At 40.2% G+C, this 17,158-nt stretch overlaps 1 protein-coding gene across 7 annotated transcripts in view; it reads right to left on the reverse strand.

Moving 5' to 3' along the window:
* EPB41L5 (erythrocyte membrane protein band 4.1 like 5) overlaps positions 1-11,254 on the reverse strand; it is a 142,806-nt gene extending 131,552 nt beyond the window's left edge. For 4 of the 7 annotated variants that reach the window (XM_045804116.2, XM_045804115.2, XM_045804117.2 and 1 more), the window contains exons 1-2: positions 11,071-11,253; positions 4,877-5,064 (exon numbers count right to left, since the gene is read on the reverse strand). In XM_045804116.2, coding sequence (XP_045660072.1) covers positions 4,877-5,056 — 180 coding nt within the window. In that variant the 5' untranslated portion in view covers positions 5,057-5,064; positions 11,071-11,253. Of the gene's footprint in view, positions 1-4,876; positions 5,065-10,556; positions 10,876-11,070 lie in introns of those variants that run through there. The other 3 variants (XM_045804113.2, XM_045804111.2, XM_045804112.2) reach the window with 2 other exon arrangements.
* Positions 11,255-17,158: the final 5,904 nt, after the last annotated feature.

Consider the following 17,158-nt stretch of genomic DNA (forward strand, 5'->3'; position numbering starts at 1 on the left):
CATCTGCAACAACATGGATGGATCTAGAAGGTATTAACTAAGTAAAATGAGTCAGAGAAAGACAAATACCATGTGATTTCACGTATATGCGGAATCTAAAACACAAATGAACAAAACACACAAAAAAACAGATTCATGAATACAGAGAATAAACTGATGATTGCCAGAGGAGAGGCAGGTGGGGGGGATAGGCCAAAGAGATGAAGGGGATTAAGAGGTACAAACTTCCAGTTATAAAATCAATAAGCCACAGTGATGAAAATACAGCATAGGGAATATAGTCAATAATATTGTAACAACTTTGTATGGTACAGATGGTAACTACTTATCACAGTGAGCATTTCCTAATGTATATATAATTGTCCAATCACTGTGTTATACACCTGAAACTAATATAATATTGTAGGTCAACCTATATTTCAATTAAATTTTTTTTAATTTTTAAAAATTTTTAAAAACCAGGTAAGAAAACTACAAGTTTTTTCTAAATTAAAGTGAGCAAAAGATTTGAATAGACATTTTTCCAAAGAAGATGTACAAATGACCAGTACACATACAAAAAGATGCTCGTCAGTAATCATTAGGAAACTACAAATCAAAACCACGAATGAGGTACCACTTCACACCCAGGAGGATGACTACAATTTAATAAATGGAAAATCACAAGTGTTGAGGATGCAGAGAAATTGGAACCCTCCTACATTGCTGGTGGGAATGTAAAATGATACAGTTGCTATGGAAAACAGTTTGTCAGTTCCACAAAAAATTAAACATAGAATTATCATATGACCCAGCAATTCCACTCCTAGGTATCATATCCCAAAGGATTAAAAACATGTATTCTACCAAACACTGTACAGGAATATTCACAGCAGCAGTATTCACAGCTGCTAAAAGACAGACACAACCCAAATGTCCATCAACTGATAAATGGATAAACTAAATATGATTTGTCATACAATGGAATATTATTCAACATAAGAAGAAATGAAGTACTGATGAATGCCACAGTATGGATGAACCTCAAAAACATTAGGCTAAGTGAAAGAAAGGTCACAGATTGGATAATATTCCATTTATATAACACATCCAAAACAGGCAAATCCTTAGAGAAAGAAAGCCAACTAGCAGTTAGCAGGGGCTGATGGGAGTTACAGAGTTTCCATCTGGGATGACAAAAATATCTTAGAACTAAACAGAGGTGACGGTTGCACAACATAGTGATTGTACTAAACGCCAATGAATTATGCACTTTCTAAAGTTTTATTTATTGAAGTAATCTCTACACCCAACATGAGGCTCGAACTCATGACCCCAAGATCAACAGTCACACACCCTCCAACTGAGCTAGCCAAGGCCCCCCGAATTACACATTTTAAAATGGTTAATTTTATGGGGCACTGGGTGGCTCAGTTGGTTAAGCATCTGTCTTCCGCTCAGGTCATGATCCCAGGGTCCTGGGATTGAGCCCTGCCCTGGTGCCCTGGGATAGAGCCCCAGTCCGACTCCCTGCTCAGCGGGAGTCGGCTTCTCTCCCCCCCGCCCCCAAACCCAGTGCTCTCTCACTTGCTCTCTAATAAATAAATAAAATCTTTTTTAAAAATAAATAAATAAATAAAATGGTTAATTTTATTTTACAGGAATTTTTCAATTAAAAAATTATTCATTAAAAAAGATATTAAGAACCACCCCCACAAAGAAACAATTGACCACAGATGTATGGGTTTACATCTTGGTTCTCTATTCTGTTGCAATAATTTATGTTTTAGATTTTATTTTTAAGTAATCTCTACACCCAGTGTGGGGCTCAAACTCACAATCCCGAAATCAAGAGTTACATGCTCCACTGAGCCAGCCAGGCACCCCTATGTGTCTATTATTGTGCCAGTAGCACATCATCTTGATTACTGTTGCTTTACAATAAGGCTTAAAACTAGGAAGTGTGAATCCTACTACTTTGTTCTTTTCATTGTTTTGGCTATTTTAAGTCCCTTGCAATTCTGTATGAATTTTTAAATAAGCTTGTCAATTTCTACAAATAAATCAACTGGTATTCTGGTGGGGATTATGTTGAATCTGTAGATCGATTGGTGTGTACTGCCATCTTAACTATGTTCAGTCTTCATAAACATAGGATAGCTATAAATGTTATTTATCTAAAAGTATAACTACACATGCTATATAACTTAAAGCCTTCAGCGCCTACATCAGCAAAATAGATATATTAAGATTATCATTTTTTTATTAATTTAAAACTTGGGAGATGCAGAACGATAAAAGACAATTTACTAAACAATACTAAGTTATAAATCAAAGTTTCTGTGGCATTTCCAAAGAGCAAATTTAAGAATCAGATAGTTAGAAATTTCTGCCTGATGCTTTTATCATTCACTGAAAGGCATCAGGCATTCTCACTGCAATCAGTTCTTTAAAAGGCGGGGGGGGGGGGGGGGGGGCACAGGTAGAAAGTACTTAAATCCCTCCCCCAGTTTTGAGACGAAGACAGCAGAAGGAAGAAAATGACCATTACTACTGGTATATTTTAATCTGAAGTCCATATAGCTAAACCATCTATTTAATCACCGATAATCACTTACATATTGCCTGGGCAATCATCTTAGTTCCACAGTGGCTTGCTGTGATCACTAGTGATTGAATCCTAGTGGGAAATGAGTATGTGCTTCATCCAATTTCCAAATTCAATTCTAAATCCTCTTTTGGAATCATACTAGACTGGCTGAGAAGCTAAATCAAAAAAAGGGAAAACTTTCTTTTTAGAAATTAATATTCCTCTGGTTTATTTTTTTCTTTTAGTAAAACAGTTTAGCTGGCAGGCCAATGCCCATTTTATATCCATGCAAACATCTAGACTTAGATCCTAACTCTAGGATTTCACCTGCAGAGCTGAAAAGGCAATTGTTCTAGTTCCACGAAAAGTCAAATTTCAAACTCTTGGCGTTTTCACTGCAATTGTCTGCATGAGGTCAGCTAGCATTCTGGCCCTCATCAAGCATCACATGCACCCTACTGAGCATACCAAGCACACGAAACGATTCTATACCAGTCACTAGCCATTTGTTCTACTACTTTAAAACCTCAAGCTGTTTCTCCTCCACACTACACTGCCTCCTTAAAAAGATCCTTTACTAAGTCTACTTTCCTAGTATCAGCCTCTCCATCCGCAATCTTGAGACTTCATACTTCAAACATTAGGTAATAAGAAACTTCTTTCCAGTCTCTTACATAGCAATCTCAAGCTTTTTATAACATATCTAATGATATTTTAATGGAATAGTACACAAAACCCTTAGGATACTCATCAAGAAAGAAATGAATATGAAAACTCCTCAAAAGCATCACATATTAGAATGCTTGACAAACCCTCAAGAAGCGCTTACAGTAGGAAAATGTAAACGCCTTCAAGTCTTCCAGAATCAAAAACCCTAAAGATGTCCTAATGTAAAAAGATAATAAAACATACCCACGGTGATGACTTCAAAACACTTCAAGAAATCCTATGTCTAATTTTATCACATTCCATTATGTTTTAAATGTGTAAGGTATATACCTAGTACATTCTAAATTATCCAATTAATCAGAATATTAATTTAAACAAACGAATTCCTTAATCTCACTCTGTGAGTTAAAGATCACAGTTAAAGGTTAAGTTAAAGGTCTTCCAGAGTATATTCAACTGTGCACTGTAGCAGCACTTAGGCTACCACCCTGCACCTTTTTTATTGCATTTGGGGTATATAGGTGTATACTAAAAAGAATGTGTAGGGAAGGAAGACTGTGAACATCCAATGACACACCAAATCATACATTTTATAGCTTAGTTACATAAATCTTTTTTTAAAGATTTTATTTATTTATTTGAGAGAGAGAGAGAATGTGCACAGGGGAAGGAGCAGAGAGGAAGGGAGAAAGAATCTCAAGCAGACCTCCTGTGCTGAGTGTAGAACCCGATGCAGAACTCAATCCTGCAACCCAGAGGATCATGACCTGAGTGGAAACCAAGAGCCAGAGGCTTAACGGACTGAGCCACTCAGGCACCCCATTACATAAGTCTTTCAATGCAGAACAAAGACATCTGGTATTAGTAAATAGTTCAGAAAGAAACTCAGCTCCAGCCCAAACCATATAGCTACCTCTCTTGCTCCTCAAAAAGGCCTAACTTAACCCCTTTCAAATATATCAGACTGTTTCACATCATGAGCTATAATTATACACTCATAACTGCAAAAAGAAACCACCTACAATTTTAATAAAATCACAACATCCTGTCTTGAAATAAAGATTAAATAAAGATTACAGTACATAAAAAAACCTCCTCTGCGAACTACTTTGGGAGCAAAGAGATAAACCGTCAGAGCTGAGGAGTATGAAGTCCTTTTACTCCATTTCATTAAAATTTCTGCAAGCACACTAAACTGTTGAAGAAGTATTTGTTTTGAGGAAAAGTGAGGAATGTTTTGAAAATTAAAGAAAAATATATAGAATTAAAAGTCTTACAGTATACGTGTATCATTATTCCCAAATATTCTCACTGTTTTAATAACTGCTCAACAAGGATTGTGAGAAATCCACTAGAGTACCCTATGTATTGCCATCATAAAGAACACATATAAAGTCACAAATGATCTGTGCCAATAAATGCCCTATCATTTAAATATTTCAGGTAACTTCCACTAATCCCAGAGAAATACTATAATACTGGGTATCTAAGGTTACCTGATCCATGTACCTAACATTACAATGCCTGATCCATACTAATCCATATTACCTAATTTCCTCACAAAGTTACCAGTAGAAAGTTCAAATGAAGAAAGCGGTTTCATATAGAATCTGCAAATGGTCAGCAGGACCTACATACCGGCAAGTCCACACTAACATCAGTACCATCCAGAAGAGACACCCGACATGTGATGATGGACTTAGAGTCCCCAGCTGCAGGAATGTGTGTGGCAGCTCGTTGAGCTTCTCGGAGTCGTTCCTTCTCGGCATGTTTACGCATTGAGCGACGCCCAAGTGTTCTACGGAAGAAGCTCAGCATTTTTGTCACTACAAAACCAGAGAGAAAAAGGTATTAGCAGACCCCCCACAACGTGCAGTCAAACAAATGGTGTTATTTAGTAAAATCCTATGGCCATTACAGACATACTATTAAAAGGAGAAAGTAAATTTGAAAAACATAATTAAAACTAGCTACTTCAACTCAAAGTTTCTGAAAACTTTTATATAAAATAGAGCTATGACAGCATTTCTAAACTTACTGGTCTATTTTATAAGGAGCTGACAAGAGACAACAAACATTTATGAAGTTTATCAGGTCTTCTAGGTCAATGAATTTTATGTACAGTTGCTGTATAGCTCTACAAATGTTAGGAGACAATCCATACATTAACACACCGTTTCATGATCATAACAATCCTAAAAAGTTCCAGTTCTTTTTTGAGCAATCACAATAAAAATACAAAAACAGGCGCCTGGCTCACTCAATGGGTGAAGCACTCAACTCTTGATCTCAGGGTTGTAGGTTTGAGCTCCACACTGGGTGTGGAGATTACTTAAAAATAAAATCTTAAGGGGTGCCTGGGTGGCTCAGTTGTTAAGCATCTGCCTTCAGCTCAGGTTATGATTCCAGGGTCCTGGGATTGAGCCCCGTGTCGGGCTCCCTGCTCAGCAGGGAGCCTACTTCTCCCTCTCCCCCTGCTTGTGTTCTCTCTCTCACTGTCTCTCTCTCTCTGTCAAATAAATAAAATCTTTTAAAAAAATAATAATAAAATCTTAAAAAATAAACAAATAATCACCTAATTCAGCTAAAATAAAAATATAATTCAAACATGTTTTTATTAAATATTCTATTACTTAAAGATTTTAAATTGCTATTTAATAGAGTCAATTCTTTAAAATGTTAAATTATTTTAAGGCCACTTCTTTTCTTATCTTTATTAATAACACTAAGTTTAGTCAAAATAATTAAGACAGCTTTAGTAATTTTATTTTTTTTAATTTTTTAAAAGATTTTATTTATTTATTTGACAGAGAGAGTGCACACAAGCAGGAGGAGTGGCAGGCAGAGGGAGAGGGAGAAGCAGGCTTCCCACTAAGCAGGGAGCCTGATGTGGGGCTCGATCCCAGGACCCTGGGATCATGACCTGAGCTGAAGGCAAATGCTTAACCGACCGAGCCACCCAGAAGCCCCCAGTTTAGTAATTTTAAAAATACAGCAAACACAAATGGTAACACCATAAAAACTATCTTGCTAACCTAATGTTTAATTTATGCAAATAAGAGAATGAGAAAAATAAGTTAATGATTAATTCCAGAGAAAACAAGAAAAGAATGAGAAAAATAAGTTAATGATTAATTCCAGAGAAAACAAAAAGTTGAGCAGAAAAGGGAAAGTAATCACAGTATACTACATGACTTAGCTAATAATTATTTATTCATAATACTATAAACACTAAATACTGATCTAAGCATAACTACAGAAGTAACTATAAGTGGAGGTACATAACAGAGGTGGATGCAGAAAGCCAATTCCTCATCTTGCCAAGTTGGAATTCAACAGATAATTCCTGAAACCAAATATCAAGAAGTGACAATAAAAGCATGTTACTTAAAATGTGAAAGTGTTAGTCTTCAGGACAGAACTCAGCAGAGCGCTATTTTTCAAAAGAAGCCTTCAGATTAGATGACTCACCTAGACACATTTATAAACTTGATTAAAATAAAAGCTAATTTAAAAATAAATACCAGCACATTAAAAAATAAGTGCCTATAAATTGAAGATTATCATATACATATCACACATATGGATATTCCTACAAAACTGAGTAAACTGGCAAAGCCGTAAGACTTGTCCTTTGTATGTTCATCTACTTAAATCCCAAGAAAATAAAATTCTAGATTGCTTTTCAGTTTACAAAGCACTCATATATAACATCTGGCTGCAGTCTCTTTCTCTTCAGGTTTCTCTTCAGACATTGCTCCTTTTGCACTTTGCTATCCATTCTCATTTCAGCTGCCTAAGAAAGGTACTTGTTATCCTAGACTCCCTATTTCTTAACTCAACTCTATCTATATCTTCCCTGAGAAACGTTCTCTGATAACCAAGGAGTTAGTCACTCCCATCATCACATGTCCACTGAAACTTGAAAACATTTTACCGTTTCACTAATCAGATTTTAATCATTTATTTACATGTCTGTCTCATTTATCATAAGCTCCTAAAGACATAATTGGTATTTTGAAGAGCCAGCCACCCAGAACATTTCATCATCAAGTACAACAAATGGTTAGCAAATAATCTTACTTGCTCCTCAGAAAAACTTCCCAAAATATTGTCTTATTTTGATGAGTAGACTAAGGGTCCAAGAAATGAAACCAACAAAGACAGAGACTCAAACCCCAATTTTTCTGATTCCAAATCTTTTTTTTTTTTTTAAGATTTTATGTATTTATTTGATAGACAGCCAGCCGGAGAGAGAGGGAACAAAGCAGGGGGAATGGGAGAGGAAGAAGCAGGCTCCCAGCAGAGCAGGGAGCCGGATGCGGAGTTCAATCCCAGGACTCTGGGATCATGCCCTGGGCGGAAGACAGACGCTCAGCGACTGAGCCACCCATGTGCCCCTGATTCCAAATCTTGGTCTCTCTAGCTACTACATCACAGAACAATTCATGTAAAACTCGTATTTTAGAGATAAGAAATCATCAAAGATAGTAGCTAAAAAGAGTATGAATGAAAATACAAGCACAAAACATACATGATAAATTTGTTTTTTTTAAAACTTCAGCTTATTCGACAAATTGCAAGGGGGAAAAAGAAATGCAAAGAAAACCACAGATTAAAACAGACTTAAAATACATATCCATCAATCACAATGCACCTACATTAGATCCTAATTCAAATAAACTTTTTTTTTTTTAATTGTCTGATGTTATCATTGGGGGAAGCTAGGTTAAAGGTATACGGGAACTCCACTATTGTAACTTCCATGTAAGTCTAATATTATTTCAAAATATAGGAAATTTTAAAGTCACACATCTGTTGGGGTGTCAGGGTGGTGCAGTCGGTTGAGCATCCGACTACCAGTTTCAGCTCGGGTCATGATCTTGGGGTCCTGGGACTAAGCCCTGTGTCGCTCTGCACTCAGCGCAGAGTCTGCTTGGGATTCTCTCTCTCCCTCTCCTTCTGCCCCTCCTGCTCACGCTGTCTCTCTCATTCATTATGCAAGTAGAATTAACTTGCTAAGGAAAAGCAAAGCTTCATTAAGATTTAATAACTATGTATTCTGAACCATAAAACCCAATGCCACTTCTTTTTACAAAATATAAAAGCAACTTACACGAAAATAAATTTCAGATGGACTAAGAACTTAACATCAAAGAAATGATAAAGTACTAGAAGGAAACAATATATTAAAGAGCTTTTAAAATTTTTAAAGGATTAATATGCAGTTTGATAAAGAACTACCACAACCATTAAGATAATGCAACAGAAAAAAATGGGAAAGATATGAAGAAACAAGTTCTAAAAGATATGAAATGAAAATATGTATAAAAAATGTTTGACCTCAACAATAACAAAGGAAATCTAAATTAAAAAATAAGATACTGTCTGTCATTTAAGACTCAAGAAAGCCCGTGTTGAAAAGGATATGGGAAAAACAATCACCCTCATACACTGTCCTCTTTGGAGGATTTAACCACGCTATCAAAAATGTTAATATGCATACACTTTCACTCAGCAATTATATTTCTGGTAGGATATCCTAAGAAACAGGATGTGATCCAAGCTGTAGAAGTAAGGATTTTCAGGGCATAATTTTAAATTTTAAATATGTCCATCAACATGCCAGTGGTTAAACAAATTACGGTACATCAAATGGTATACAACACAGCTGTTTTTAAAATACAATTGAATTAGACACGGACAAAATTTGTAAGTGAAAAATGAAATCAGAGAAAAGTGGTAAGCTTTATCCCACTCTAAGGTGGGATACCTACATATATACAAAAGGACTAAGACATGCAAACCATTAAGTATCCCTGGAGAGGGTCATGTGGAGATATTGAAGTCTTCTATAATAAGCATATATGAATGTGTCAGAAGAGTTTTTAAAAATTGTTAAGGGACACTTGGATGGCTAGGTCAGTTGAGCATCCAACTCCTGATTTCAGCTCAGGTCTTGATCTCAGGGTCATGAGTTTAAGCCCCGCGTTGGGCTCCATGCTGGATGTGGAGCCTACTTAAAAAAAAAATTTGTTAAAAGAAAAAAAGTTTTCCCATATTCACTCTTTCTCCATCCCCCACTACCACTTTCATTCTAAATGCTACAGCACTGGATTTTTAGCAACCACAAATGTGATCCCAGTTAAAAAATCTTTAATGGTCTTACTCTGAATCCGGCTCCTCCTACCTGCCTGACCCTTCAGACAGCCCACTCCCAGCTGTCCACTCTGCTCTAGTATCCCTTCTGCTCAATCCAACAATCTTTTTAACTGTGGACCTTTTTTTTTTTTTGGCTGTTCCATCTTTCCGGAATGCTCTTTCCACTTCACCTCTCTCCCATTTCCTCAGAAATGCATTCCCTGACTTCTGAGTCTAAATTAGGTGCTTCTTTTAGTACTCTTAGACTCTTTACAACATTTACCAAAACTGTAATTAAATACCCAATTGTTTAATTATTTTTTTTTACTGGGTACTTCCCCACTAAGACTCAAGGATCTGATCTGACTCATTCAGCAAGATGACCTAGCTAGCACAGCAATCAGCATATCAGGCACTCAATAAAGAACTTGTCTGACACTAAAATGATACAGTGGAATTCTCAGAGAGTAGGTTTATGTGGGCTCTTTTTAACACGTTTTTAATCTGTGATTTCTCATTTTTCTCTGTAAAGAAAGGTATCCTTTACAATCGTAAAAATGTAAACTGAAGTAAACCATTAACTGCCTAAATTAACTGAAAGTCTTTTTAAATGTGTACCTAAAACTCAAGTTTGTCATGAAATGTGTATACTCTCACATGTGACCGGTGGCCACATTCTTTGGTAGGCAATTGCTTTTTGATAAAGCAATATACCAATATACAGCAAGTGCCATAGATATTGGTATCTTTTGTCCCACCAATCCCGACACAGAAAACGTCTGCAAGAGAGTTAATTCAACAAAAGTAATATATATCATTTTCTAATGAAGCTTACGTACAAAAAGAAGAAAACCCTGCAAACTAGCTTACGTGTACGAATAACCCACTTTGTTAAGTAGGGTGCAGCTCGTTTTATCAGTCAGAAATAGAGTTAGGGGTAATTTTTCACCTAATTCTTAAAAAAATACTTCTGATACTAATTTAAAATGTTGTCAAAAGGTTTAAAAGACTTGGGTCTTATCGCTTTTACCTAAAATTCGTGAGACTCAGTAACCATTAAGATAGTGACAGGTACAATTAATGTTTACACACGGAAGAACCCCATCCTTAACACTCCCAGAGCCACGGGTGGGGGCGGGGGAGGGCCCTTTGGATCCCGCCATTGCTGGGAACCCACCTGCTTCTCACAATTTCCAAGTGTCTCAAGTTTCAGTCCAACGCAAACCAACCCCAGAAGTCCACTCGGGTTTTAAGACCGTGACACGAACCACGGTGGGTTTTTTCCCTTGACCTGCCACATCCCCCTCGCCAGGCGGACAGCTAAGCCGAGACCTCTCAGTGAAGGGCGGCCCCCGGCTGCTCGGGAGGGAGCCAGGGCCGGGACCGGGCAGGGGTCGGGCAGGCACACATTAACCCGCCTCACCCCCGGCTCCCCGCTCCGGCCGCGCCGCGCAGTATCGCCCGAAACTCATCGGCCCGGCCCCATTGGCCGCCGCCGCCCCTCCCCTCCCGGCAGGTTTAATATTTTGCCGGCCGGCCGCAGCTGGGGCCGGAGCGCCCCGGGGCGAGGCCGCGAGAACAGAGCTCCGGCGCGAGTCAGACTGGGTCCCCGGAGCGGTGAGGGGAAGCGGGGCGTGGACCGAGCCCGATACTTGGGCAGTGCGGCCGGGGCCACTGGGCCTCGCGCTTACCTGGGCTGGGGACGGAGGTGCGGTGGCTAAGGCGGCGCGGAGAGCCGGCGACGCGAATGTAGACGTCCCTAGTGCGACTGAGGAGGGGGCGACTCCTCTGGAGACGCCAAGAAATGGCGGCCTGAGGCGCGCGCCCACCCTCCGCTAATCCTCTGAAGGACCCCAGCGGTCCGCCGGCCCGCCCCTTAAAGCCCCCTCTAAGCTCCGCCCTCCGGGGCGGGGCGCTCTGCTCTTAAATGGGCAATGACACCGCCCCGGAAATCGCCCGTCTGGGTGAAACTCGGGTTAAACCGGCGATGCCAGGCCTTGCCGAATCGGCTTCCAGTACTAGAGGCCCGGCGTCCCGGGCTGGTTTAAAGGGGCGCTGCCGAAATCCAGCCCTATCAAACTCCTCCTTGGGAGGGGGTGCACGCCCGCGGAGAGCCCCCAAATTAGTCCCATCCGAAAGGTAGCTTAGCGCAGTCTGAGCCCAGCGTCAGGTGCTGCTAGATTCATTCATCCATTCGTTCGGGAAATTAATTCATTCAGCAAATCTTTAGTGCCCCGTTGTTAGAGGAACTTTCATTGCAGTGGGGAGAAAGACGGTAACAAATACATATCAAATAGTGGTATCATGAAGGAAAAAAAGGGAACGGGACATAGATTTCTGTTTAACATAGCGTGGGCAAGGAGATCCTCTGTGACCAGGGGACATTTCATCCGTTCTTTCTAGAGATAAATTGTGAAATTGCCTATTATGGGCCAGGCTGTTTTCTAGACACTTAAGATACAGCAGATAATCAAGACAGACAAAAATCCCTCATGCAGTTTAAGTGCTAGCAGGAGAGACAGAAAATAAATGAGATAAATTAGTAAAATTAAATACTATGTTAGGCAGTGCTAAATGATAGAGAAAAACCAAAGTAGGGGACAGAGATAGGGAATAAGGAAGTGGTCATTTTAGATAGACTAGCTAGGTAAGGAGGAAGTTCTCAATAAGAAGGTGACCTTTGAGTGAAAATCAAAAAGAGGTGAAGGAGTGGTTCTGTGGACTCCTGGGGGAAGGGCAGAGGTTAACTCCAAAGGCCCCGTTGGGTGGGTGCTTGGTCTGCTCAAGGAAAGTCAGTGTGCTTAGAGAATAGATAGAGCCATGGGAGGTGACAAACCAGGGAGGAGAGAGCTGTGAGGTGAAGGGTCTTATGAGCCTGCCTCCCAGTCTGAGGAAGTCAGAGAGTCAGTGGCAGGTGTGAGGGTATGAAGTGCATGAAGTCCCTGCTGGCTGAGATGAGAATAGACAAATATTCTGCCCCTTCTGGAGATTTGGCACTGCCTGTCCTCCACCATCCCAAGACTTAACAGTTGGGCTTGGCGGGGACATCTGGTGTCTGCTTCACGTGGTGTTGGCTGGGGCAGCTCAGTGGGAGTTGGAGTTACCAAAATGGCCTCATTCATCTCTGTGGCGTCTCAGCTGGGATGGCTGAAATGAACAGCTGAGTTCTGCCTGGGCCTTTTTCTCTAGCAGGGTAGTTGGGTGGCTCAGACCCGGAAGCCTATTAAGGAAATGCCCAGAAGTCACACCGTGTCACTTCTGTTGCCTATTATGGTCAAAGCAAGTCACAAGGCCAGGCCAGTTTCAACTGGGATGGGAATAAGATCCCATCTCTCTTTTTTCCTTTTATATACATCTTTCTTTACTTTTTAAAAATAACTTCATTGAGATATGTCACATATGATACAATTCACCCATTTAAAGTGTATACTTCAGTGGTGTTTAGTGTATTCACAGAGCTGTGCAACCATCATTACAATCTAATCATAGGACATTTTTATTTCCACTCATGTGAGAGGCAGCATGGGAGTACAGGGATGAGAGGAATTGTTGAGGGTCATCTTTGCATCTTTATCTCAATAAAAAACCAATGGTGATGATTATGATATAGGAGGGAAGGAAGCCATGGATGTACACATGAAACAAAAAAGGGCCATAGTTTGAAGCTGGGTACGTAAGTACATTGAACTATTCTATTTTATGTATAGGTTTAAATTTTTTGCGTAATAAAAAGTTTTTTTAAAAAATACTGTCTGGGCTCTCTACTTCTTGGAAAGTCTTCATGTATCCCCCAGGGGACTGATTACTCCAGTTTGAAAACTACAGTCTTTTTTTTTTTTTTAAGATTTTATTCATTTATTTGAGAGACAGAGAGATAGAGAGCACAAGCGGGAGAAGAGACAGAGGAAGAGAGAGAAGCAGGCTCCCCACTGATCAGGGAGCCAGAGGTGGGGCTCCATCCCAGGACTCTGGGATCATGACCTGGGCCGAAGGTAGCCGCTTAACTAACTGAGCCACCCAGGTGCCCCTGAAAACTACAGTCTTGAGTGCCATCCCCCCAGTATATCAGGGCTGTCTCCCTCCAGGTATTTATCACCCAGCATCTCCACATTTGCAAGCTGTATTGTAATTTATCTGTTTACTGATCAATATCATTTTCTGTCAAGACTTACAAACCTACCTCGTTGTCCTAAACTGTTGCATAGCCCACCAATCTGGAGAAAGTCTCCTCTTGTCCCCTTCTGCTGAATCCTTCTCTCTACCTCCTGTCAAGGGTGGGGTTGAGGGAGGCTGTAGATGAGGGGAGAGAAGTAGGTGAGAAAGATGGTTATAGGCTGAATGAAATATGAAGACTTCGGGAAGAAGAATGGAACCTAAGAACTTAAGTCATGGAAGATTATTCTTAGACATAAATACCCCTGCAGTATCCCTATTTTGTGGCAATTGGTCCCCTAATTGGCTCCCACCAGGGACAGAGAAGTTCCTCTCCTTGAACACAACTGAGTTAAGTAAAAATGGATTTGGCTACAAGTAATACACAGTACAATTAACTACACTTACACAAGTAAGTTTAATGTTTTTCACATAAGTAACCTAGAGGTAAATGGCTGCCTAATATTGGTTCAGGTCCTCAACAATGCAAGGATCCTAAACACTTTTGCTCTTTCTGTTCCGCCATCCTTAGCATGTTGAGTCTGGTTTTTATGCTTCTAGCCTACTGGCCACAGAAGGGCTGCAGTATCTCCACCCCTTCTGAGTTTCATGAATGAAAGGGAAAGGGGGAAAGAACTTCATGAAGCCTTGTCTTTTAATTCAGGGAATGAAGTCCCACCACCCCGTGTCATCAGTCAGAACTAGATTACCTGCCCAGACTTAGACTACTTACTGACCATAAGGTAAGGGAACACAATAACATCTTTACACCAATCCTGGTTCACTTGGGGAAAGGCCTGCTCTCCGATCTGCGCTCTCCATTAACTTCTTGAACAAACCCAAGTTTTATTAGCAGCAAAAGGGGGTGTTGCAAGGAAGAATGACTATAGAGGGTGCTTACCACAATAACCCACTTTTTGGTGGGATTGTCCTAGCTCGTGGAAAGATTTTCCTTATTGAGCCAAGAGGTGTAACAAAAGGACTGTTTAGAATGGAGAGGAGAGGCCAGCAGGGGGAGCTCTCACACTGCTCCACTCAGACCCCACAGGAAAAGATGTACCTTGCAAGTGGATGCTGGGTTAGCTACTTACTTTACTATCCCAGTAGAAAGTAGAAAGGTTTTTCTCCTCCCCAGCCAATGAGAGGCCGTCACAACTCAACCAATGAAAAGCCCCTATACTGGGAACTCCCAGTTTACTTCAATGGACTTTTTGTCTTCAACAGCCCACACCACAACTTCCCACGCTCCTCTATTAAAAAGCCATCCTCTCCTTGGTTTTCTGGACTTGCCTATGGTTTTGCCATAACTTCCTTGTGCTGAATGGCAATTCTCTGCTGTTCCTGAATTTTTGCCAGTGAAATAATTGGCAGTTTTAACAGAACATCCTCACTCTAGATTTCCATTTCTATCTTAGGTCCTGGTTTGCTCTCTGGAGTCACACAAAAAGAGGTAGATGCAATTCTGTGGGTTCTAAAAAATCATACAACCGTGTTAAGTGAAGAAACAAATTTAAGGATTCAATATTAGGTACCGGGGCTTGGAAGGGGCCCACACAAGTTAGGAGACCTAAAGCTTAAACCTAATTATCTTCATCGTAAATCTGCCTCTGCCCACAAAAAGAAACATAATTCCTCTTTCACATCAGAACTCTTTAATCAAGGACATTTGTTCCAAGCCTGCAAATCTCCTTCTCTTGTGCTGATATGCAAGAAAGTAAAGAACTTTCTAAATTGCTTTTTTCTGAATTGGTCCACACTGGTGGGGTCACTCGTGCCAAGGTATTCTGAGCAGAGTGGAGCAGAAGGAAGTCCAATTAAAACTCAGTTCTCTTGGAGACTGAAGGACCCCTGCATTCCAAAAATTCTCCATTGAGAAGAAAATACTCTCAGGGGAGTGGGTATCATAAAGAATTCATTTATCAGACACTGGATCTAGGAGAGCATTACCTATTCAAAAAAATGCACACAAGTAAAATAAATGAAAAACAAACCCAGTCATCAGGAAACACCACAAAGAGAGAGAATGTTGTAAGCAGACTGCGAAGAGTCTAAACTTCAAAAGCTAAAACACCTAAAACAATTTTCAAATCTATTAGGTAAAGATGATACTACGTTCCTCGAAGGGGAGTAATGAGTGTTACAGAACACAAGTTATATGAAAATGTTTTCAAGAGAGTACAACATGACATATAAGAGAATGTAAATACCACAGATGAAGGAACACAGTAACTGGGGAAGCAAATAGAAGATGAGGGTCTGCGAAGTGGAGCCATCACTTGTGCCTAATTTCATGTGATTGGGTAGTTCCCTTTACCCAGCTAAATCTTTCCTGAGCCAGAATCTCATGTTTGAAAGTCCGCATTTTCTCTCTTTGCAAGTATCCCTGGAGGGAGTAAGATCTTAAACAAATTCACACTGAAGTATTAGCCATACAAACGAATTGAAGAACACCTTAAAAGAATGGGGAATGGCTGGGGGAAAGGTATGCAGAGAAGGGCCACAGAAGGGTGAACTGAAGACAAGTCACTTCTTTCTCCAAAGTTCTCAGGCTTTTCCCTACATCTGGAGACTCAGAGCAAAAGACCTAAGTATTCAAGTTCCGTGAATCCGTATTTCAGGCATCACCTTGTTCAGTATTATTTGGAACAGAGTCTACTGATCTGGTGGCCTCTGCTCCTTCTTTATACCGATAAGGAGAAAATTTGAGAAAGCCTTGGATGGCTCCAGGAAAGTTCATAATATTCGTAATAGAGAGGCAGAAATAAAAACATTTTGTCATTAGATTTGCCTAATAGTGAAACTATGATGAGACTAAGAGAGTCAAGGGAAGAAAAAGGAAGGAGCCAAGGCTCAGTATGTCTAAGAGGTGATGTGTATATGTCACCGGAAGATCTTGTTAAAAGGTTTAAGTCTAGGGTGGAGCCTGAGAGTCTGCGTTACCCACAAGCTTGCAATTTGTTGACACTGCTCATGGGTACACTTCGAGTAAGGAGGTCTTTCACTGGCTGCCCCACACCTGTGACTATTGACCCTACATCAGGGCCTGTGAAGGCATTGGAAGACATACAGTAGAAAGATCACTGCCAGTAACTCACTTGAACAACGATTCATTATTTCTGGCATCAGTTTTCTCATCTATAAAATGAGGTAATTAGACAGATGATGGGTTGGATCGTGTCCTACGAAAGACAGGTTGTAGTTCCAATCCCTAATACCTATGAATGTGACCTTAATTTGTCTTTGCATATGAAATCAAGTTAAGATGAGGTCGCTTGAGCAGACCCTAGACCAATATGATGGGTGTCCTTATAAGAAAAAGAAATTTGCCCCCCATGTTTATAGCAACATTATTTACAATAGCCAAGACATGAAAACAATCTAAGCATCCCTCCTGGATGAATGAATAAAGAGGGTGTGCTATAGAGCCTGGGTGGCTCAGTCGTTAAGCATCCAACTCTTGCTTTTGGCTCAGGTCATGATTTCATGGGTCATGGGATGGAGTCCTGTGTCAGGCTCTGTGCTCGGCGGGGAGTCTGCTTGAAGGTTCTGTCCCTCTGCCCCTCCCCCAACTCCCACGAGCACACAAGCATGCTCTCTCTTTCTCTCTTAAATGAATCTTAAAAAGAA

The sequence above is a fragment of the Ursus americanus genome, chromosome 1 (genome assembly GCF_024610735.1).
Source record: "Ursus americanus isolate L20-20 chromosome 1, mUrsAme1.1.p, whole genome shotgun sequence".
NCBI lineage: Eukaryota > Metazoa > Chordata > Mammalia > Carnivora > Ursidae > Ursus > Ursus americanus.